Genomic DNA, 25,343 nt, shown 5'->3' on the forward strand with positions numbered 1-25,343 from the left:
CGCCTCGGCTCCCTGCAGAGCTCTCCGTAGAGTCAGGGGGGACATTTCGTTCTGGCGGAGAAACAGCCCCTGCGCTGGGCGAGAGGTGCCGAGGGAGCTTCTCCCCGAGGACCGGGGGATGCGAAGGGTAAGACCTGGCAGAGTTGCGTTTGGAAATACTTTTCCGCCTCCTGCCCCCTCGGGTACTGACCGGTGTGGTCCCCAAGTGTCCTTCGTGGAGTTCTTATTCCGTGTGAGCGAATCGTGCGTCGGTGTTTACTTAGCTGTATAGCCCCAGCCTGTTAACTGTGGTCTGTGCTACTTCTGGAGATTTCTACCATTTACTAGTTATTGAATGTGTGTGCACCTGGCTCTCTGTATGCACTGATTGTGTGTTCGCGGAAAATGTGTAATTGTGCATGTTTGAAAAACAGATGCTTGAGCTGGTGCTTAATGTCTATAAACCATATCAGCAACGAAGTCTTCCCAGAGAAATACATCGATCTCTGCAGCAAACCTAGAAACTGTCGCAAGTAAAATATAAATGTCATATAAAGAAATGTATGTCAAATAAACTTTTGACATAAAAAAGTATAGCTACAGAAACCACTCTTTTTCGAGGAATAATCAGTGTGCATTTAACTAGTATCTGGATTTGAATGTTGATGGAACCATTTAACTCAGAACTAGCCATTAGGTGAATAAAGTTGCTGTGTTTTTAAAAGACATCTCTTGCTAAGGCTCACAGCCATAAATGGATCACGGCCTGAATGCAAATATGTTTGCTGTGATAGACGTGAGAAACTGTCATTTGGTCCTTTGAAAGTTTAAAAGCAACATGCATATTTCTAATTTTAGTTTTAAATTGAACAGATGAGAAGAAAAAATTAGTAACCTATTAATCATTTTGTCCCCCATCTTTTTTATTTTTCTTCACATAAGTGCTATTCTTGCCTTTGTTGTTTTCTTGGTATATTAAGCATCCTTGGATTAAGCATTTAATCCAATAAGAGATTAAAACACATTTACTGATTTTAAAGGTGTTGAAAGATATCTCTGTGGGTCCTATGAGTTCTCCTTATTTTTATTACCAAGTTAACATTTTTTGAACAATGGGAGAAATGCAATTTCTTAGCAGAAACTCGGTGGACATTGGGTATCAGTGGAGTGACCACTGCCATTAATCTATTTTGCAGAATATTGAGAAGCTCAGAGCAACCAACCTTTAAGGTTCCCCTAGGACTTTATCTGATTTAAAGTGTTGCTTTTCTAATCCCACCTTACTGACAGTTTGCAAGGGAAGATACACTGATTGATTTTTTTCTCTGTCCCTTTTTTCCTGGTACTCCTTCCCCTCCCCCACTCTCTAACTCAGTTAAGAGCAAGTTTATCAAAATAAAAGGCCCTCTATAGTTTCTTAAGCGAGACAGATTATTTTTTGATTATATCCATACATGAACAGAATCCATGCATCTCCGGAATGTTAAGTGTTGCATACCACAGACGGTTAATTGTGGGTGCAATAGCGGTTGCCACAGTTGGGCGAGAGACTTGATGATGGACATGGTTTTTAAAAACTAATTCATTTTAGGTTCTCAAGAGAACTTACTGTAAACGGACTCTTTTTGTTCCAAAGATGTCTCCCACTCCAGGCGGGGAGCAGTCTTGGCTGAGGTATGTATCAAGTGTCTGATGGGGAGAGGTCTCATTGTGTTCCTAAGTCTCCGTGGGGGTGAAATAATGCCACAGGGGGAAATGCCGAGTTCTGACCTTTCAAAAATAAAATTACTCTGCTTGCATACTAGTTAGGCAGGCAAATTAGATATCCATGCCCACTGATTTTAATAGATAGCATCAGTATACATGCATTTAAAAGGAATGTGATGCTTCGTCCTCTAACTAAACCATAAGTGATAGTAATTCATTTGGTGTGTAAAGTTTGACATTCTGGTGGAAATCCGATCTCACGTTGGAGTGGTCCTGGGCTTTGTTTGTTATCCACTGTTTTCTGTCTTTTTCTGTTATCCTTTTCCCAGTGGACTGTGTGCCTCGCTGTCTCGCCTGTGAGGTTGTTCTTCTCTAATAAGCCTAGCTGCAGGAGCAGTGTGTTCTTTTTGGCATTTCAAAATGTTAAAATAGTGAAATTGTTAAATGTTACCAAGATGAAACTCCTGGGAATGAAATTCTCCAGAAGGACCACTATGTTTGTGGCATGTTACAGTCTTTTCCAAAAGAAAACTCCTTGAATCAGTTTACCTATTTTCTCAAGGAGGAAGCAGCCCCATTGATTGTGTTGATAAGTCTTTAGTATGCAGTGTCAGCTTATTAATTACTAAGGCAAAGCCTGAAAAACTCTTTCAAAGCGATCGTATGACATTCTTCTTTGCTTTGACTTAACATTAACCACCCGGAAATTTAGACAGGCTCCTTGGTTGTCTTGCATATTAGTATTTGGAGTTAGAATGGAATACTTTGCTTTAGAAGAATAAACTGTTATGAAATGGAATTTATAATCGCAGTTTATAGTTCACCATGCTTACCAAATGTTTCTTCCCAGCAAACAGTTGGCCTAATAAGGAAAGGGATTATTTCCCATAATTAGCTCTCCAGGAATGCTGCAAAAAGAGTAATAAATTGAATTTGGAAGTACCTAACGACACTTGATGAGTAAAACAAGATTTGGTTATAGCGTCTTGAATTTGGTTAGTAAGATGGAGCCTGTCCTCTAGGTTGCTGCCTGTTATTCTTGGGGTAATTATGTTAGCTCAGTTGCATGAAGAACACAGATGAGAGCTTTCATTCCTGCAAAAAAGGATGCCGTGTCTCCACCAGTGTAAGTCTGTCTCTTCTATTTTTGTATTCATCACTTTCTAATTGAACTGACAAATTAGTTAGAATGAAAGCAGCCTTTGGGTTTAAATTATTTATAATTCTGCTTTTGACTCTGAAACAACCTGGACTCAACATTGTTTGAAAGACTGTGCTGGGGCCAGGTTTATATGTTGCATTATCTACATTTTGAGGGACCACAGCTCTGCTGATATTTCTTTTCTTGACTGAAGATTGGCAGACAAGTTAAAGAAGAGGAGGAAATCAAAACCAATTGATGCACCTTGTGTTGGCGAAATTTTAACTTCTTATTTTCCCGCCGTGGATCTCCAGCTCTTTCTGAGTCCTGTTCTCATAATAATATTAACTTGATAATATAACTGCCTGAATGCTGTTTTTGGGGGTTGGGAGATTCAACGCTTGGCCACTGAATTGCTATTTAATGTTCCGATAACTGTTTAATTCATTTATCTGTATATTCTTAGATTAGATTGGATTAACTAGAACATAGATCAACTCAGATTTCTTTCAGATACTTTCTGGACTAAAAGAAACAATAAATATATCATCCAAAATATATGTAATATCAAATTATATGCTGCATAATTTTAGATAACCACGTGTAAACACACATTTATACATATGTATGAACAAACTTTTCATAGATGTATTTCATGACCGAAGTAAAAATTAAGACATCTATATATTTGAACATATAATCCAGATTTTAAGTAAATACTCCAAATTTGGGGAAATGTCCGAATTCAGGGCAGCTATGCAGATGGACACTGAAGACTCAAGGTAGAAGGAGTATCCACCTTGAAGCAGAACAAGGCCGTTCTTCTTTTCCAGTATAGTGGAAATTCCTTCCAGTCCCATGTGTTCGAAGAATCTTGCAAAGATGCCAGAATGGGCATAACCACATTTGAGTGTAGTTTTATCATACGCACTAATTGATAGGTTTAACACAGTTCTCACCAATCTTGCTAATTGTTTATTATTTTGGGAAAGAAAGTTGAAGGAAAGTTGGAAGAAAATATACAAAGTTATTACTATATCACAAAATGCATATTACCTACTTCTATTTGTTATATATAACACACATGCTAATGCTATCACAAGTAAGTTAAAAGTATAGGAAATTTGTGAGGGGGGAGAGCGGGGGGGTTGTGTTTAGCGGTTTTCCAATGCCTCTCTTGCTGCTGCTCAAGTGTTTGATGTTAGATGAACTTCTGTCTCAAACAGGCCTGCATGGATAATAGGTATGCTGATGACATATCAGTAATAATAGGTCAAAGCCATTACATAAAGTAATCAGTGTGATTACCTCTAGTTCTTAACATAAAATATTTACTAAAAGCTTTCCTGGGTCGTATTTCTTCACTGAACAGGGTGCCTCATGGAAAATAAAGTGCATTGCATTATAGTAGTTATCCTAGGACAGTTTCGATTGCAAATATATTCTTGATCTAGTTTTCATGGAAATTTTCCATATATTTGAAGTATTTTCCATATAGATTATAAATGAATAATTTGGGGATGCCTCTAATTTGAAAGTTTCATTTGGCAAGGTTAATTTCGCAACCTATTGAGCGTGGAATTCTCGAGCTTCATAGTTGTGTTTGGATGGGTTTTTGAGGGAAGAATTGTTTACTCACCAAACCTGAGCAAATGGGCCTGGCAGAGTCCTAGCAGTTGTTTTGGAATACTATGAATTCTGTTTTAGCCCCAGCTGGAGAAATGTTCACACCTGCACTTTAGGAAAGCTTTCAGAGTTTTGCTTTGTATGTTTGGTTTGTTTTCTTATGTTTTTGAATATGTGAGTTGAGACTGGTTAGATAGGAATGGATATTTTTTAGCCAACTCTTTTTTTAATCCATTGTGCTATTGCATTAGGCTCTGTACTTTTGAAGAAGATTCCTAAAGTAGATTTTGCATTTTTTGAATGCAACAAGGAATTTAAGTTCCCTTTTCTCCTAACACGGATGGCAAACCATTTTTCCCTAAGAGTATAAGATTTTGTTATCTAAGGTCTTGTTTTTCCACTCTAATTTAGGTTCTTAATTGTTTAGAGTTTGCATTCATTGAAATTTGACATCTTTGACTGGGTTCCTTACCACCATTATCAACTCTGAAGAGCATTTAAAAATTTTTTTAACTTCAGGAGATAAAGTGCAGTATAGTTTCCTAAATTTGACAGTGTAATATCTATTTTTTTATTCCTACTAGCAAATTCCATGCTATTGCTTTTTAAAGAAAAGCAGAGGCATTTTTCAAAGATGTGCCAGGCAATCTGTTGTGGTAGTTGAATATACTGGCAAATGCTTTCACAAACTGTGTATGTCGGTAGTATATTTAAATATAATTAAAATAAAATATACTGAGGAAATAATGTTTTTCAAAATTTATGTTGAAATGGGAAGATTCCCCTCTTTCATCATTTCTTCATCTGTTCTTGTAGATCATATATTTAGAGAAGAAAATTGGGATCAATATGAGTTCTGTAAATTCAATTAAGTTATAAGGAGTTTTACATTTACATGGTGCTAAATTCCAGTATGCTTTTTTAAAAATGAATTTCTACTTTCACATATGGGCATTTGTACTAGGAAATCTTATAACATTGATTTCTGTTGGTCAAGAGGCTAACAAAGATGTTTTTAACATAGCAAGTGAACCAATATCATAAGTGATATGCCTTTGTCACTCTCGTTTGCTTTTTACTCAACTATATTTAAAAATAAGTCAACCTGACTTCTTCTTTATAAGAGAGACTTAATTTAGTGCCACTATGATCTGTGTATTTTGGTTTATTCCAGTGTAGCTTGTTAAATGGACCAGATTCTCAACTCATTTTAATGCATTGCTACCAGAATTTGTAAATGTTTTCTCTAGCTTTTGTATAAGTTGTGGTGAGGAAGCCCTATGCATGTAGAGGAAGAGGAAAGCTAAACAAATTAACACATAACCAAAGTAAGCAAAAGAGTGTCCAAAGAATTCCGTATCTTTGCATAGGGGGGAATTTGACTTTGGAAAATGTACAACTACTTTTGAAAATTATATCTAAGTTCTTACAAATTAAAAAAAAGAGGACATCTTGGAATGATTTTAGTCATCGCCTAAGGAAACTAATTATGAGTAATCGATGATCCTTTTTTATTGATGAAATAATTAGAGAGGGAACAGTCTGCCCAGAGTCATAGATTTAAGTGCTTTGGGATACATTTCCACATATATACTTTCAGGTATTTGTGAAAGATACTTGCCAGCTATAAGCAGTGTAAATTGCATAATTACCAGGGTAATTCTGTAGGATAATTTGCAATGGATCTGCAGTATGTGGACCTACTGCAAAATTTCCATTTTAGTGTGTCGTTTTCTGGGTTCATCTCCTGTGATACATTACTTTACGGTTTGGGGAAGAGAACAGAATCAGAAACAGAAACATTTCCATCTTAAAAAAAATAAGCTGGAATGTTGACTACTTTTACTTTTTTCCTATTCTTTTATGCTCAGCAATCCTGGGTCCCCTCCCGATGGTGTTGAAAGAAATGGCTAGCAGGCCTATAAAACTTGGCATGGACTTTGTAAATAGAATTAGGAGGAAATGGTGTGGAGCTCTTAGTTTATGTCTGCGCACTGGGTATGTACATATATCTTGAAGCTACTTTTTTTTGCCGGACAAAATATATAACAATAAGTTTCTTGAAAAAATGCCGAGGAGCCCTGAATTCTACGCTGAAAAACCTTGAGAAGTTCCCCACTCCTGCTTATGTTCAAGCTAGACTACATCTTCTATTCCAATCAAATAGAAATACCTTGGTTTTAAATCTTCTGTGGACAACGACTTTATCACGAGCAGGCCCCCTTAGCAATTCATTTCGTTGATCTAAAAACCTATACTCGTAGAATATTCTTTCTTGCTATCTAACCTTAATTCTTCTTAAAGCTTAATTCTATTTTCCTCCCTCATTTAGTCTTTTTCATAGGTCTCCATAATTTTGAACAGTGTTTCTTTAGCTTTAGAGTGTGTCAGAATCTCCTGGAGGCCTTGTTAAAACACAGATGCGCCCCAACCCTAGAGTTTCTGATTCTGGAGGTCTGAGGTGGAACCTGAGAATTTGCATTTCTCGTAAGTTCCCAGGTGATGCTGAAGCTGCTGGTTGGGAGACCACCCTTTGAGAACCAATGATGTACAAAATAACTCTGCATGCACTTACATACCACTATGTGACTTCTCAGAGTCTTCTTTAAGATGCACACTGGAATTTCCAGCCCATTCTCACCTATCTTATTTCCTAATTCTTTATCTTCACCTCACTTTTTCTGAGTATTTTCAGTTCCTCAGCTGTGTTCAAAAATCACACAATTGCATGACACACACCCTTCGAAGGGTTTGACCTTGAATGAGTACAATAGAACTACCTCATGGTTTCAGTGGCATAAACATTCTATACTTGCATCCAATTTGCATGCTTACTTCTTAATCGTAACTACATCTCCAAAGCATATTTAGCCTCTTTACTGAAACTTAGCTCTTCCAGTTCTGTTTGTATGTATTTATTTGCATCTTGAAGGCATATTTTTCTATTTATGTCTTACATTATTGGTACACACTGAAAATTTTTTAACATTTCAAGTAAGAGATACATAAGTACCTGGTTTTCAAAATTGTGTTTGAAGGGAACCTTGAAGTTACACAATAATAAAAACTTATTTTAAATTATTCCAGTGAGAAAATGATAGGAAGGAAATTGAATTATTTAGAAAGCTACTGTATCCTTGATTTGTATGAGTATTTGAACAAAAATTCACTTCTCTTGTGGAATATTCCATTTTAGCCCTGTAATAATAGAAAATAATTTTCTATTCTTTTTTATCACAGAGTTATGACCATGTTGGTGATTTCACATTTGAAAATTGGAAAGCCAAATGTATCATAAAATAGAAATGAGTTGAGTTTGTTATTAGAATTGATTTTGGGCTCCTGAGACATTCTCATCTTACTTTTAGCATCTCTTGGCGTAAACATATCATTTGTTTTTAGTAGAACTACTTTCCTCTACTCATTCTTAGTTACTTTCTTGAGGCAGAATTCCAAATATTCACAATTAATTTTTATCAATATATTAAGTTTTCTCAATGCCCTTTTGCCCCAGAAAAGCAATTAGAAATTTCGTTTTTGTAAGCAGTGGTGATAATCCATTTTAACCCTCCGTAACATATTTTCTTATTTATGTTTTAATTAATTCAGTTGTAAAATGCATAAAATGCTGTAGCAGGAGAAGTTGCTCAACCAAGGCAAGAACTGTGTCCACTGAATAGAGTAACTAATTGATTCCTGAGGGCTTATAAAAAAAAAGGCCACTCCATCTAGTGGTTGAATTTTCACATAACTTCTTTTACAAGTGTGTATTGAAAACACGCTTGCATATGGAGAAACCCATTTGGGAAAGATCAATGCATAATAATATGCATGTGAGGGAAGAAAAGTCCATTATGATCATAATTTCATATATTGTCTTTGAAAGTCTATAAACAGCATATAATTAGGATTCATTCGGGGTTGTGCATGTTGCAAAGATCTCTTTATATGTCATTGTTATATGGGTAAACGTTGAACTTCATAATACACACCCAGGCTAAACAAGGATGGGGATGAAAGGTAAATACCTGATGTTTGCCCATAACCTCCATTTGTCATCAGAGTCACTTCTGTTTGCTACTGAGATAAAGATCCTGGGGTAAATAATTGTTGATGTCTTTCATGTAACGTTTACATTTGGGCAGTTTTTTTCAGATGGATGTTTGTATGAGACCAAGACTCAGGTTTAATTCCCTAACGATCAACTGACTTTATACCAGGGAAAACTATCCCCAGTTAAAAGCCATTCTGCTAAGATAGATCTGCGATGTTGCCGATGCACACGAACATTGATTTAGTAAACAGGTATTGAGTCCCTACCCTGTGCCAGGCACAGTACCAGGCAGAGGACATGGAAGGCCAGATAAGATGGGGCCCTACTCCCAAGGTGTTTGTGATCTGAGGGGTTTAGACACAAGAAAGACTGCTACAGAATGACTCAGCAGTACCATCATCTCTCATGGGAGAAAACCTGAAAGCATGTGTAGGAACGGGGTTTACACAACCCGGTACTGATATATCATATGTCTGTTACATGTTTGCGTACCCTGTTCCGGTCTGTCACCAGTGGGAGGGGAAGAACAGATAGGGGGACTTTACTTGATGGGGTGGGGTAAAATAGAGAATCATTTCCCTTGTATCCTTGACCCATATCCGTTACACAGGTGTGACACATGGATAATGTCTATATTGTCTGTAGTGCTAGGCACAGAGTACACACCCAATAAAAATGTGTTACATGAAGTGTGGAAGGGCCTATCACTTTATATCCACCAGCCTCATTGCTGTAGTAACACGGCTTTGTGTCCTTCGGGCACTGCGAGTCTGTCACAAGTACTTTCTTGTTGGAGCCTTGCTAAGGTTTACAGAATTTATTCTGCCTTGATTCTAGCAAGATCTTAGGAACTGGCCACAGAGAGTCTTGTTCCCTCTGGGTCTAAGAAAACCACACTGCTCATGTGGGAAATTGAGTGATTTCAAGTGAGTTTGAATTTCTCCATATGGGGAATGAATGTTTCAAGCTTTTGTTTACTAATAACCATCATGTCTCATTCAGACTGAAAGAGGGTGCCCTCTCCATTCCTTGCTGGTATTGTGGAAACTCATTACTGTCCGCAATCCTCACTATTGACTAATGAAGAAAAAAAATCTACCTAATTTTAAAAAATAGAGGGAAAGACAGGTTAGATTTTATTTATTATGAGCCAATAGTCACGGCAAATAAGGTGCTAATCCAGGGTTGGGATTTATAGTTTATAGTTAATTGTCATACTTTGTCCCTGAAGACCATGGGGCAAGGATGATTTGCAAGTGCTATGGGCAACCTTTCTGCTGCCAACAGATCATTCTTTCAAATTTTAGCTGTTCACTGTGTAAAATTATCATGTACTATTTATTACCTTCTTTTCCCAAAATCAATTCTTCCCCCTCCCTTAGAGATGGGAAGGCGAGTGTCTTATGAAATGGCTCCCGGAGCTCGAGGTTAAGAGCAAGACTTCAGTTGTGTTGACCTGGGTTGATGTGCTGGCTCTGTGTCCTCTAGGTGGAGACCTTGAGTGAAGGGTTTACCTCTCTACACTCAGTTTTCTCCTGTAGAATAGGGATTGTAATGGCACCTAATTCATGGAAATATTAAACAAAACTAATATATATGCTTAGCATGATGCCCGGCACATAAACTTTCAAATGTTTCTTATTGAAAATATTTGGGAATTGGAATTTTCTCTATTATGTATTTAATAACCGAAATCACCCCATTGCTCTGAGATTTGAACCTGGAGAAACAAGACTTGGTTTCTGGTTGGACTTAATTTGTATGCTCATGGATTCAAAGAGAAAATCCCCTTCATTGCAGAATGAATGAAGAAACTGAAAAGTAAGCGGCACCATTGGGCAACATGTGGCACACTTTAACTGCTGCTGTCGTTGGTAGTGAACTATAAAGATAATCTGTCTACTGGGTTCTACGTATGTTATGGACCAGAATAATATATTGCTTTTGGCTTTTAATGACCAAACCTCATATGCAAGATAAAGACAATTTTATGGAGTATTTTAGATATGGGCCAGGCTTCTGTTGAATTGAAAAGTTGTCAGCTCTGTTTCAAGGCAAAGCTGCTTCAGTTATGCTCCATTACTTTCTTTACAGATTATGTAGAAAAAGTATCTCTCTAAAAAAATAAAGGGAAAAAGAAAAGTTACTTCTTAGTAGGAAACAACAGAGCAAAATTAAATGATAAATGGAATTAGTTATAAAAGCAAATCATTTCATTTGTAGCCTTAATTTGCCTCTGTGATATGCTTTTCTTTGGCATCACTGCCTGATGGTGAGTGCTAATCTGATAGCATTTAAAGGCATCATTTCTTGAGCCCTGAAATTCTTTAAGTTTTAACAAGCCTTAAAATGTTAAATAACTAGGCATACTTCAGGTTAAATATGAACAGAAATATAGCCTTATAGATGTCTTAATATTTGTTTAGTTCATATTAGTTGATATATTTTTATGAAAAATCCAACACTCACTGATATTGCTAGTAAGAATAGTCCAGAGAAAATAATACATTTAATAAGTTCTATTCTACGTTACAAAATATATGAAAAGCTAAAGCTTTGAGAACCAACTGAGCATTACCAGCGTAATGGAATTTTCGTTTATGTATGGGAAGAGGAGCCAACATTAATACAAGGAAGAAGAATTATGTATTTTTGGCTGAATTATCAGGATAATTAAGTCAATCCTTTATTTCTCTTTGCTATAGAAGATGATACAAAAGGTTACCAGACTAATAATTCCAAAACTCTAACAGTTAGGTAAGAGTTAGAAAATACTCAATTGCCCATTCAACTGTAGCAGAAATATCATTCATCAAGTTATGATGTTGGCCCATGAGACCTGCCATGTATATTGAGGACATGACTTAGACTAATGCTATTATAAGAGTCAACTAAAATTTTCCCTACTAACTTTAGAGAAGTATTTAGAGAAGCAAGTTATTTTTCTTGATCAGATTAGTAGAAACCAGACTCGTTCCCAGAAATAAATGGAAAATAACGAACAAATATATCCACTGGCACCCTCATTCTCTTGAACCCTTCACAGGGCTCTTTTACAAGGCTAGCCAAGCAGAACAACACAGAACCAAGGGAGAGAGTACAGAAGACAACAAGGGTAAGCAATGGCCTGGAATTCTTGCGTTTGATATCCTGGACTCATCAATAGAAACTGTGAGCTCGGTATTGTCTCTTTAAAGCATTTATAAGCTTAGAATATTAGAGAAGGAGCCAACGGGCTGATACAGTCTGTAACTATATCGGGAGCATCAGTCCTTTTGATGCTTTTAAAGGGTTTTCTGCCTTCCTGGACGTGACATCCTGCAGGAAGCAAATATTGCCTACTCTCTGTTCCCCCAGAGATGCTGCACAGGCCAAGACTGCAAGCCTTTTGACTCCAGATACAACAGTGATAAATCTCTAAATTATTAAAATGTCTCTCTAAAACAAAGAAGGTCTTCAGTAGGGCAATGAAGACTAAAATAACCTGCTATTAAATTATACTGATACAGAAAAGATTCTATTTGAAGTCTTGTTTTAAGGACTTACTCCATGCTCACCCTAATGAGAACATGGATGTTTTATATCCTTAATGGTTATAGAAACAAAGATACAAGCTCTGGGTAGACTTTTTAAAAAACTCCATGCTGTTGCCATTTCCATAAAATTTCTTTGATGATATCATAGCCTGCCAGGCGATGTGTAAGTTTGGGGGTGGTGGATGGAGAGGCGAGTGTGCAAATGGAGAGGCGGACAAAAAAACAGGTGATGGTATTCTAAAATCTTGAAGTTTTTAAAAAATAATAGATCCAACACATTAAAATAGTTTTATTGTTATAAAGCTTATAAAGTTATTGTGATTTATATAGGTTCATTTTGTGAGAATATGTTGGTTACATTTTTAAAAGCAGAATTCTAGAAAAATCTCCTTAAATGTCATCCAATCATTTCTTTTACTATAACTGTAACAAAAACTTCTTCTTTAATAGGTGCATGTGTGCATGTTGCTAAAAGTTTCCAATTATGATTTTCCCAGTAGCAAACAAAATTAATGGCAGCTTCACCCCTCAAAGCCTAAACTATATTACTAATGAATCCTCAAAGAAAACTCTCAGTGCAAAAAACAATCAGGTGGAAATTACTGTAATAATCCGAATGTAGAAATAAAGGAAAGGCTCGCTGAAATGTGGAGAACAGTTTTCCTGCCATGATCCCATTAACTGTGAAAGTAGCCTGTGCACAGTGGTATTTTGACATGACTAAGATCCTTGAGCCACACAAAATCCATGTATATTTTTAACTGTATTCTTTCACTAAAGTTGGCTTCTGTTGGACAGAAATTACTCTATATCTCATAACCACACCATACCCTGGTTCAGATTTAACGACCTAGTTTGTTTTAATGAAAGTGCTCGGTCACATTAAAATGGGAAATTGTGATCACATATGTGATGATCTTAATAAAGAGTCAATCACAGGCACACATGTTTTGCTTTTCTGGAATAAGGCCTGTGATCCTTTGACTTCACTGAAGAAGCTTTGTAGCTCTTCCAGATACTAAAATTTTAATCCCCCTTTTTTTTTTTTTTTTTTTTTGCTTTTTCTCCCCAAATCCCCCCAGTACCTAGTTGTATATTTTAGTTGTGGGTCCTTCTAGTTGTGGCATGTGGGACGCCGCCTCACCATGGCCTGGTGAGCGGTGCCATGTCTGTGCCCAGGATCCGAACCGGCGAAACCCTGGGCCGCCCAAGCGGAGCGCACAAAACTAACACTCAGCCATGAGGCTGGCCCCTAAGATTTTAATCCTTAAGGCCATGCCCATGGGAAGATTTACCTAGATGGGCTGGGATAGGACACAGTGATCTGGTAGGAGGTAGTCAATTACTATTGACAAAATACCTTAATTTGTGTTTGTAGGAAGCTAGAAGACATGAATATAACACAAGATGCAAAATGGCTTTATCCTAGTTACTGTTAATCCTTAAAACAGTGCTGAAAGTCCAAAAGCAGAAGCTCTGAAGTCTGAGAGACGTGCGTTCAGCTCCAAACTCCTTATTTTCTGGACAGTTTATTTAACGTTTACTGACCTCCATTTCCTTGTCTGTGAAATGGGAATTATAAAGAAGCAGCTGACAGAGTTGTGATGGCAATTTAGTGATAGAATATACGTAGAGTCTCTCAAATGCCTGGAATATAATAGACGTTCAATGAAGTTTCCTCCTCCGTCCCCTACGTGTGTATCTTCTATTTGCTTCGTGCTTTAAGTGCTGAGACAAAAAGAAAAATTGAATAAACAGCTTATGATCTGATTAAGGCAGTGAATTATCTTGAAATATAATTAATAATATATGGCAAAGAGCCATAGTACTAAGTAACAATAATAATAATATTGAAGACAGATTTTGTGCTAGGCACTATGTCGAGTGCTTTAAATGCTTTTGTTTTTTCCATTTAATTTTGAAAACAATTCTGATTTTGGCCTCCTCCTCCTCCACCTCCTGCTTCTCCTCCCCTTTTTATGGATAAAATACTGGGGTTTAGAAAGATTAGCTACTTGCCAATGTACGGGTCTGACACTAATCTTGGTCTGCTAACTCCTGGTTGAGTGTTCTCTCCATTACTGGTGCTCTGACTGGCTGGAGCGAGTGGAGGTAGTGTAATAGCATCTCTGTCTTTGGTGAGAGGGATCGTGTATCACGAAGGTTAAAAGCAGCTCCAGACCCGTGCTGTCCAATATGGCAGCCACCACCACATGTGGCTGTTAAGCACTTGAAATGTGGCTGGTTCCAAATGTTGAAATGATAATATTTTAGATACATTGGGTTACAGAAAATATATTATTAAAATTAATTCTCTCTTTCACCTTTTTCTTTTTACCTAGATACAGAAACTTGAAAATTGCATATGTGGCTGGCATTGCATTTTTATTGGATAGCAGTGCTCTAGAAGGAGAATATACAGGTTCATTCTGGTTCCACCACCTGCTAGCTGGGCGAATGGCAAATTACTTACCCTCTCTGTGCCTTTCATCTGTACAATGGAGATAATAACAGCACTCACCTCATAGGGCTATTCTGAACATAAACAGTTTGATACACCTAAGAGGCTCAGGTTGCCACCTACACATAATAACCTCCCAGTAAGTGCTTAAAAAGGGAAAATCAGCAAGACTTAGTGGTCCACCTGGTTACAGAGGCCAAGAAGGAGGAAGCATCCAGGGTAAGTCTGAGGTCTGAGCTCAGGGGACTGGAAAGATTATTCACAATACCATGAGAAATGGGAAAGACGACATGACGGAAGGTAGTTTACTGCAGCATGATTTGTAATAGCCGAGATGATGAGTAACCTAAAGCTGCATCCGTAGGAGGCTGGTCACATTCGTCAACAGATCCTTAAGGCAGCTGCTAAACGGAGGGAGGATTCGTGGACTAATGTGGAACTGTGTTCACGTATACTTTTAAGTGAAAGAGCAAGGTGCAGAACAGTATGTACAGTCCATTAGCGTTCATTAAAAAGAAAGTGAAGACAGAATGAACACATAGATGCTTGATTATGCATGGAATATCTCTGGGAAGAGGAACAAGGAGCTTCTTGCCTCAGGAGGAACACTGGTTGGCTGGGACAGCGGCATGAGAAAGATTGACTCTTGGCTGCATATCCTTCTACACTTTTTGAATTTGGAATCGTATGAATGTGATATACGCATGTAAATAATCGTAATTTCAAATAAATTGGTTTTTTAATTGGGAAGTGTGAAGAGAGAGTTAGTTACTTGAGAGAAGATGACTTAGGGATGGAGGCCTTGGACCAGCTCCCGAGAGCTGCTTGGACATGTTGAGCTCAAGCTTTGGTTTTCAGGCCAAATATCGTTGAATTAATTACCTTTCTCTCCTCTAATTTTAAGAAAAGGCAGATATTATTAACTCACTGTTTTAATGCATCAGTTAATAAAATTCAACTGCCACCTGTTAGGTTCACGTGAACATTTCTGAGGGAGCCTAGCTTTCTCTCTCTCATCTGCTATCTTGTTGTCAGGCTGGTGAATCATGTAAGAAAAAAAAGACGCCATTCCTGTGCTTGGAAACCACATTCTAGTTACGGAAGTAAATACATAAATTCAGGATTAAATGATATGATGAAGCCTATAATAGAGAGATAAACTGAGGGAATTAGTTCTGCCTGGGGGGAAGGGCTGGTCAAAGAGAACTCAGAAAAGGAGGTTACTTTGGCACTAGGCCTTGCAAGAGAAATCTAACAGAGAGCTTGGAAATGAGTATGTCAGACAGAGGGAGGGGTAATTGCACAGGAGGAAGGTGTGCAAGTGTGATTCAAGGAGCAGCGAGTCCTCTCCCGGCCAGTAAGCTGTGTGTTTAAGTTTGGGTGGGAGTTGAGAGGCCAAAGTTAGATTTGAGGCTGTGCCAGGACCATTAACAGTTCTCCCAAACTGGCTATCTTCTGTGCCCCTCTGATCATGGGAAAACTTTCCAATGTAAATGGGGTTGTTTAGCAAATGTAAGTTTGCAAAGAGCGAAGTTGACTCAGGAGACAGCCCAATGGTGGGGCGCATAGGACATTTTCTGGAAGAGAAGATGATGTGGGAAAGGAGATGATAGACAGATAGCTAAACAGGGACCTAAGGACACTTGAGAGTTAACAGTTGGAGCCAGGGTGAGGTTGGGGACTCAGGAGAGATTTTAGGTGAAAGAACCAGGAAGCACTAGGCAACCAGCTTGGCTGTTGGACTTCAGACTGTTATTCCTGCATCCTTTACTTCTATCCCCAACAACTCCCTATGTCCCTGGACGCTGCCTGACTTCGTTCAAATTAACAGACTCCCTGTGCTGTGTCTCTGTGTGGTCTGTACACTAGTACTCCTGCCTGTGGTCAGGTGGTTCCAGCTCCCGTGTGCCTGGTTCTAGGACAGTGCAGTGAGGGTGAGCAGAACCCGTTCAAAGCCTGGACTAAGGAAGAAGGTGTAATTACCTGAGTGATGACAGAAGTTACCCATGGAGGATTTGGGGTCCTCGGCTTGGTGGTGCCTCCATATTGTCCTTACAGGCTACACTGATCATGTGAGAGGGCTACAGGGAGGGGCTGGAGGAGCTAAGGGAGCCCTCCTGACAGACCCGTCACACCTGTCTGATTACCACCTGCAAAACATTGCCCGTGTTCTTGTTTGCTTCTCTGCAGCCAAAGTTGCCCAAGTCATCTGGCTCATTCCATGAGTATTTAGCCTAGGTAATCGTTACATAGGCAGCTTTCATGGTGAGAGGAGGGCAAAAGGGGTAAAGGAGCACTTATGTATGGTGACAGATGGAAACCAGACTGGGTGGTGAACACGATGCAGTCTAGACAGGAGCAGAAATATAATGATGTACACCTGAAATTTACACAGTGCTATAAACCAATGTGACTTCAATAAAATAAGGGAAAAAAAGGTCAATAACCTCACCTATACAGAGCATTTTTCTAGCGCAAATGGGTTGGGCAGCTATTTAAGCTGGATATTTTGATTCAAGTTTCATGCTTATTTATTTCCCATTATAATTAGGAGCACCCCTCCCCCACCTTGGATAGGAAAGGACCTTTTTTTCTATTTTGAAATACATATATTCAATCAACCAACTTTTTTAGGGCCCCCTTCTATTTGTCAGGCATTATGCTAAATGCTATGAATAAATACTAAGATAGATAAAGTCCTTCCCTCAGAGAGCTTACACTCCAGTGGGTGGGAGGAAGGGGCAGAACAGATGCAAACACAGAGAAATTAGAAAATTTAGTAAGCGCCACAATAGAACTCTATTTGGATATTCTGGGAACTCCAAAGAGGGCCCTTCATCTGCACATGGGAGCAGGGGAGTTACAGGAGGTAGTGTTGACCATGCAGAGGGAGAGGAAGGGTCTGGGTGGAAGAGCGTTAGGAATAGTGGGAGCAAAAGCACTGAGTGGAAGAGCAGTGGATTTGGGGTTTTGGTGGTTCGTGGAGCTGCATCTGGTCCAGCCCGAGTGGTAAGGCCAGGGGCGGTGAGAGGAGGATTGGAGAGAGAGGCCAGGGTCCACCACCCTGGGAAGCCATTACCAGATGTCTTCCTGCAGGGGTAGAGGTGGAAGTGGAGAGCTTTCTGCTCAGGGAGATCAGCAGGTGGAGAACTCTGGGACAAGCGAGCGAGGGTCAGATCCGAAAGGGGCTCAGCTGGGCAAAAGAGAAGAGCTGCATGTGGTGAGGCTGCAGAGCATGGGCCTGAAGGGGAAACCCCCTGCACAAATTTGAACTTGGTCTTTGGGGTAAAGAAGTTGAAATGGGGGAGTCACACACTCAGGTCTTTCATGGAGGCCACTGCCGCCACTGTTTGGCAAGTGATCAAACGGGCTGGGTCCAGAGAAAGGCAGGAAAACTGTGAGGCGGGGCTCTAGTTCTGGTGAGCAGGGATGGTGGCCTGGACTTAGGGGTGGCAGAGTGTGGAAGCGTGGGCCACATTTAACACATTGTGCCTGTTCCAAATTACTAACAAACAGAACAAAAACACATCGTGACACTTAAGGTATTACTTTTAAATTGTTTTCTTTGCCTCCGTGTCCTGTCTCCACCCACACTAATCCTACATACTCTTGGCATAAGCATCTTTCCCTTGGGGAAGCCTCCTTCAACCCCCTAGACTGGCTGCTCCCACAGCATCCTGTATGTCCTCAGTCATAGCTGTCATCATGCTTTCTCATAATTACAGCGTCAGCTGCCTGTCTCCTCTGCTACGCTGTACTTCATGTGATCAGGGACTCTTTCTATTTTTTATTTGCTCACACATCTGCCTTTACTGTGAGCAGCAGGTAGGACACTTCCACCAATAGTGAAAAATTTAATTTACAGAAGCAGGGATCCAGTGCGGCCCCTGCTTGGAACCCTTGGGAGCTCATATGTCGATGCTGACCCAGAGCAGCAAGAAGAGGACTCCAAAGAGGACTCCAGAGAGCAAGGCCACCAAAGAGGTGAAGAGCTCCTTGTAGATATCTGAGTGTCCGTGGTGGAGGTGACCCTATAAACGAAGAACCAGGCAGCAAAGAACTTGCTAGCGGCCAGCAGCACCACAGTCAGACGGGGGAAGACAGCTTGTTCGCTGGGCTGGCGTGTCTGCTCATGGCCTTGGGCACCATTTTGCCAGGCTCAGGGTAATCCACTGCTCTGCCACCAGAAGAAGGACTCTTTCTTGATGCTCTTGTGTTCCCAGTGCCTAGTGCAGTGCCTGGCACATAGTGGGTGCTCCATAATTTGCTGAATGGATGAGTAAATGAATTATTAATTCAGACAGGTAGAATCTCTGCATTTTCACAGGAGGACTCAGAACTTTATAGCTTGTTCCAGGATAATGACTATCTTTTCTTCCCCCGAGTATAGTGTGATATGTTTAGGAACAGCAAAAAGATAATTGGTAAATAAAATATTGGTTTTATGATTATTTTAATTATTATAGATATCATTCAGTACTTCTATTTTTTATAAGCGAAAGAGCATAATAGTCACATTTTGAACAAACACTTATAAACAGTCAAATCAATTCTCTGCCTGTTTTTTTCGAAACAAAACCAAATTGCTTAGCTTGGAATTGAAGAGCCCTTAACATCTGGCCCCCTCCTCTCCGTCGTCCTTATTTCCGTCCACGTGTAAAGCCTCGGATGCTCAGGCCTGTGTCCTGTTTTCAGCGTGTTGTGTCGCTGCACAGCCGGCGGGGGGCGCTGTCAGGCAGCGCTGTCCGTCATCACTCCTTCCCAGGGTTAAAGAGCCTGGTCTGCTCTGGAGCCTCAGTGCAAGGTGGCCCTTCATGACATTTTTCTTCGTTGGTGTAGACAATTTAGAAGTGCCTCTGAGCCTGGGCTCAGTCCAAACTTCTCCCCTGGGTGAGGAGACTTGCCTGATGGAGTCGGAACTAGACCCCGGATCTTCCGCCGACGTCGGGCGCTTCTTCTGGTTCCCGGCAGTCTCTTCCTCCGCCTTTCCACTTAACGCAGCTCATTCCCGATTCTGCGCTGTCTTGTCCTTTGGTTGTCTTGTACGTTGTCTTACTTGTGTGACAAGGTGATCAAAGTCTTCAAGAGCAGAGATTGTGTGACACGTTGTTGCTCTCCCCGTTCCTACCAGCGTTAGGACACTGTGTGTATGTGATAGTCACACAGTGACTTAAATCTGCGCAGAAAGCTTAAAAGAAGGAACATATGTTTCTAGTGTATCCAAATACATCACCAGCTTTGGGTGGCTTTTCTCTAACGAAGTGCCTGACTCATTTTGTTGATTGAATCTGATTTTACCTATGTTCAGAGTGGAGAATGAAATAACACGATGGTACATGTTTGGGATGTTTACAGGAGAGTTTTTTTTTTATGTATATACTCTCCTGGCTTTCTCACCATTCAGCTTGTTTGTTTTCCCTCCCATTAGGATTCCCTGTTGCGGGTCTCTTCCTCAGTCGTTTGGAGTTTGGCCTAATCGAAGACGGAGGTTATGAAGTCGATCCTAGATGGCCTTGCAGACACCACCTTCCGCACCATCACCACAGACCTGCTCTATGTGGGCTCAAATGACATTCAGTACGAAGATATCAAAGGCGACATGGCGTCCAAATTAGGGTACTTCCCACAGAAGTTTCCTTTAACTTCCTTTAGAGGAAGTCCCTTCCAAGAGAAGATGACTGCGGGAGACAGCCCCCAGTTGGTGCCAGCAGACCAGGTGAACATCACCGAATTTTACAACAAGTCCCTTTCGTCCTACAAGGAGAATGAGGAGAACATTCAGTGTGGGGAGAACTTCATGGACATGGAGTGCTTCATGATTCTGAACCCCAGCCAGCAGCTGGCCATCGCCGTGCTGTCTCTCACACTGGGCACCTTCACAGTCCTGGAGAACCTGTTGGTGCTCTGCGTCATCCTCCACTCCCGCAGCCTCCGCTGCAGGCCTTCCTACCACTTCATCGGCAGCCTGGCGGTGGCCGACCTCCTGGGGAGTGTCATTTTTGTCTACAGCTTCGTGGATTTCCACGTGTTCCACCGCAAAGATAGCCCCAATGTGTTTCTGTTCAAACTGGGCGGGGTCACAGCCTCCTTTACTGCCTCAGTAGGCAGCCTGTTCCTCACAGCCATCGACAGGTACATATCTATTCACAGGCCCCTGGCCTATAAGAGGATCGTCACCAGGCCTAAGGCCGTCGTGGCATTTTGCCTGATGTGGACCATCGCAATTGTGATTGCTGTGCTGCCTCTCCTGGGCTGGAACTGCAAGAAACTGCAATCCGTTTGCTCAGACATTTTCCCACTCATTGATGAAACCTACCTGATGTTCTGGATTGGGGTCACCAGCGTGCTGCTGCTGTTTATCGTGTATGCGTACATGTACATTCTCTGGAAGGCTCACAGCCACGCAGTCCGCATGATTCAGCGTGGCACCCAGAAGAGCATCATCATCCACACATCAGAGGATGGCAAGGTCCAGGTGACGCGGCCCGACCAAGCCCGCATGGACATTAGGCTGGCCAAGACCCTGGTCCTGATCCTTGTGGTTTTAATTATCTGCTGGGGCCCTCTGCTTGCAATCATGGTGTATGATGTCTTTGGGAAGATGAACAAGCTCATTAAGACGGTGTTTGCATTCTGCAGCATGCTCTGCCTGCTGAATTCCACCGTGAACCCCATCATCTATGCCCTGAGGAGCAAGGACCTGAGACATGCTTTCCGGAGTATGTTCCCCTCATGTGAAGGCACTGCGCAGCCGCTCGATAACAGCATGGGGGACTCTGACTGCCTCCACAAACACGCCAACAACACAGCCAGCATGCACAGGGCTGCGGAGAGCTGCATCAAGAGCACGGTCAAGATTGCCAAGGTTACCATGTCTGTGTCCACAGACACGTCTGCTGAGGCTCTGTGAGCCTGACGCCTCCCTGGCAGCACAAGAAAAGAAATTCACTTTTTTTTTTTTTTAAGCTCAAAATCTAGAAGAGTCTGTCGTCTCATCGGTTATATTTTTTTAAGTTTACCATGCTTGGTGAAAAGGTGATTGTCACCATGATCAGTTGTCAGTTCTTTAACGTTTCAATAGTGTAGGTACTCAAACTCGGTTCTCCAGGGGTTTACTGTGAAGAAAGCCTATTGCTTAAGTGACTGGAACGTTCTTCAAAGTCTCAATGAAATAGGAGAGAAACCTTTGGCTATACAATTTGAAGTCTAAGTACCCATAGAAAAATGCCATCAAATGCGTATTGCCTTTGTAACCACAACTTTCATTATAATGTGAAATGTGTTTGTCCGTAAGTATCAGAGATGTCCATTTTTACAACAGTTATAGTACGAAAGTAGAACTATTTTGTAAAATGTGTTGTGTCCTGTAAGATGCGTATCAGTGTTTACTATGTGTTATTTATATTTGTCTAGTTCAGCAAAACTGAAGGGTAGACTTTTATGAGAATAATGGAACACAAGCAGTGGATATATGCCAATGAGACCACTTTTTAAAAAATTATTGCCCATGATATAACTTTAGAAACCTTAATATTTTTTCAACTATCTCTATTTAAATTTGACACCGAAATAATCATAAAGGTTTATTTTTCTGTTAATACAACAAGAAGAATTTGAAGACTCTCCAAAGTATTGAGAATTCATTGACACAAAAATTTGTTAGCGCTGCATTTTCATACAAGGACATTTATTATCTTCTGGATGATAGCTGTTCTGTTGAGTGATGGATTACAATCCAATCTGAAGAGAGAAGGCATATTGACTTTTTGGCTGATATCTCTGACTTTCTTTAGTATTTAGCTATTACTGGATCTCTTAAGACAGCATGTGTCAATCTTAATGTATATTATTATCACTGTGCAATTGCTGTTTACTTGAAGAGTATTGCATTCTTGTATTCCAGGTTTAAGTAGATTTCATGCCTGGGTGGCCAAGCAACAGTCTTCATTTTTTCTTAATTGAGAAGTGTTGTCTGGATCAGTAAAATTATACTGTGTGTGAGTGTGAATATAAATGTGTGTATGTGTGTGTTTCTATCCTGTAACTGTTACAGTAATGTCATAAAGTGAGAAAACTGTGACCAAGTATGAACTGTACCACTCGCTGCACTCGAGCAATTGAATTCAGTTTCTAAAATTGACTTCTTCCAGAAATCCTGTTGATAAAAATATTGACCGTAAACATTCAGAACCTTCCCTCTTAAGAGATTGGGTCATGTATTCCTAAACCGACTTTTAGGCATTCCCTGAGACCAGTGTTTAGCAAGGAATAATCAATGACAAACATTCAAGTGAAAGTCTGTATTTACAGTGTTAATGTCGGGAAATGAGAGCGTTTGTTTTCTGAGCACCAGTATGGATCAAGTCCACGGCGATTTAAGTCATTCTAGGGGAAGTGGTTCTAAAAGACCCCCAACGGTAACATCTTTTGATCACGTGTGTAGGCAGTGTGATCCCAGTTTAAGCAGCACTGTACACCACTTGCTGAAGTAGAACCAACAGGTCTGGCCTTGTGGCTAAGGAGGGCCACCCGGCCGTGGGCAAGACAGAAAAGGGCAGTGAGGAGCCAACACACTCGTGAGTGAGGCCTGGATGACACAGGGCTGCTTCTGTGTTTTGCCCGCATGTCACCGGTGACAGTCCAGCACCTGCTTTGTCTGGGGAGGTTCAGGTCAGGAATAGACCTCTCCTCTCCTGGTTAGCAAGATGTGCTAACGTGCAAAGATGAGCCCGGCTTGCTTTCTTCCTACACCCCAGTCTCATACTCCTCAGTGGTGCCACAGGGGCTCAGAATTAGGGACTTTCCCAGGAAACTCAACGCTGACAAATTTTACTTACAAACAACCTACTCCTTATCCAGATAAAGCATGGCACCTGCAGGACCTGCGGGCCTAGGACCGTGAAGTGAAGTGGAGCGTGGGCGTTTCTCTGGTGATTTCTAGCTGTCTACATACCTGAGAAGCCTAATGGGCAGAGTCTTTTCTTGCAGCATATGGTCTAAGGCTGAGTGTGGCCTGTGGACCAAGCTGGAATACTTTTAATTGTCTGTCTCTACAGCTGGAATCTGCCTGCTGGTTCCCTTACTGTACCTCTCTGTGATATGCAGATGGGGACTCAGGGTGCTAGAGGATTCATAAGATCTCTTTAGAAAGAGAAAAGATTATGGGAAAACTCAACAGCGTCTAGCTTCCATTTAAGAATTGTCCCTCTTTTGTCCTGCATCATTCTGAGTACTAGTCCACATGTCTCAAAACTCGTCTGGCAGTACCAGCTCTCTTCTTACAGCTGTGAAAAGCTGGTGAGGATGAAATTCCTGTTATTGGTAGAAAAATTCCAGGGTTCGTTTTTGAAACTGTATTTGTGTGTGTGCAATGTAGATTTTATAGTGTATTGTGCTTTCAAGATCTAAATCAAATATAATAAATTAAGGGACAATGGGGCTGACAGCACTAACTTGGTGCTTATTGATATTTTAAGAAATATCTGAAGTATCATCATCTATGTATTATACCACTTCATTTTAAAACACTTAAATTACTTTGATTCACTTTGACGCTTTTAATATCATTTCCTAACCCAAGTGACTCAAATGTTCTCCCCAATGAATATACTCATTAGAATCATTAGTATCATTCATTAATTAGTCCACTTACTAGACCCATTAATTTAAATATATTTAGATTTCAGTAAGTTTTATAAGGTCCAACTTCAGAGTTATCTACTTTCCTCTGAGGGTAACCTGTTTGTCCTGACCATGCTTTTCGCCATCACATATGTCTTCAGAAAGGGCCAAATTCCCAACCTGCTCAATTTCTTCAGAGTATTGATGAATCTTTCGTCCTAGACCAAGTTTCGTTTAGACAAAGAGGGCTGTCTCCAAGAACCTCTAATTTTCCATCGTATGTGAAATATATGTTAGAGAAGCATGGACCTGGGAGAAGCTGCAGACTTATGCCTACGTTTGAGATCATTCCCAGTCCTCCCCATCACTTCGAGTCTGGTTTATCTGGCATTAGGTGTCAAGGAATTCTGTCCACCTTAAACCCATGCTGCGGAAATAGGCCCAACCATGAGATGAGATGAGAATTAGGCCCTGGATGACTAGCATTCTAGTTACTGTCTTGTTGATTAATTTCTGCCATTCCATGTCTGTGAAAGAGACCACCAATATCATGCGCAAAATTAGATTTCTCACAATCTAACTGTATATTTGTATGATATCTTAAAATCTCCTAAATGCTGGGCAATGGCTATTAACAATTGTTTTGCACTGGCCTTCTGATGAAATGTTAACAATGCCTATTGTAACATAGACAAAACATTTTATCTACTGATTTGGGCTGAATGTATGTAAATAGGTTTTAAAAAAGTCAGATATTTAAGCGGTGGCCTACAAATCAGTAATTATCAGATAGGAGAGTTTCTTCACATTGCTGTGGCATCCTGAAAGTTATCTTCACATAAACTTGGCGTACCAGGTCTGCTGGGGATCAGAGTCCCCATGAAAGGAAAACTTTTCTTGTGATAATATGAATCAAGATACCAGATTATCTGGATTCTTGTTTCCGACGTTTCAAGTGGAATACATAGCTCTTTATTGTCTGTAAATCTAACATTATTACTTTTCCTCTTAGCAAAATATTGTATTGTTAGATGTTTGTTGAGCTGGTAACATCCTTGCAACCGCTGCACTATCTTTGTTAGTAATCTGTATAATACTTTGTACACAAGTACTAGTAAGGTTGTTATTCACTGTAGCTTCAGTCATTGAATTACTATAGCAAAGTAGGACTTCTGTGATATTTACAATGTATTAAGCCCACACTATATTTTATTTCAA

General features: G+C 40.2%; 1 protein-coding gene and 1 pseudogene across 1 annotated transcript; one reads left to right on the forward strand and one right to left on the reverse strand.

The window, feature by feature from the left end:
• CNR1 (cannabinoid receptor 1) lies at positions 1-25,343 on the forward strand. The gene is made up of 2 exons (XM_046676354.1): positions 1-127; positions 19,933-25,343. Exon 2 carries the CDS (start codon positions 19,996-19,998, stop codon positions 21,412-21,414), a length of 1,419 nt encoding a protein of 472 aa, XP_046532310.1. The 5' UTR covers positions 1-127; positions 19,933-19,995; the 3' UTR covers positions 21,415-25,343.
• Positions 18,413-18,653, reverse strand: LOC124246513 (transmembrane protein 258-like; annotated as a pseudogene).

The sequence above is a fragment of the Equus quagga genome, chromosome 11 (genome assembly GCF_021613505.1).
Source record: "Equus quagga isolate Etosha38 chromosome 11, UCLA_HA_Equagga_1.0, whole genome shotgun sequence".
NCBI classification, from domain to species: Eukaryota; Metazoa; Chordata; class Mammalia; order Perissodactyla; family Equidae; genus Equus; species Equus quagga.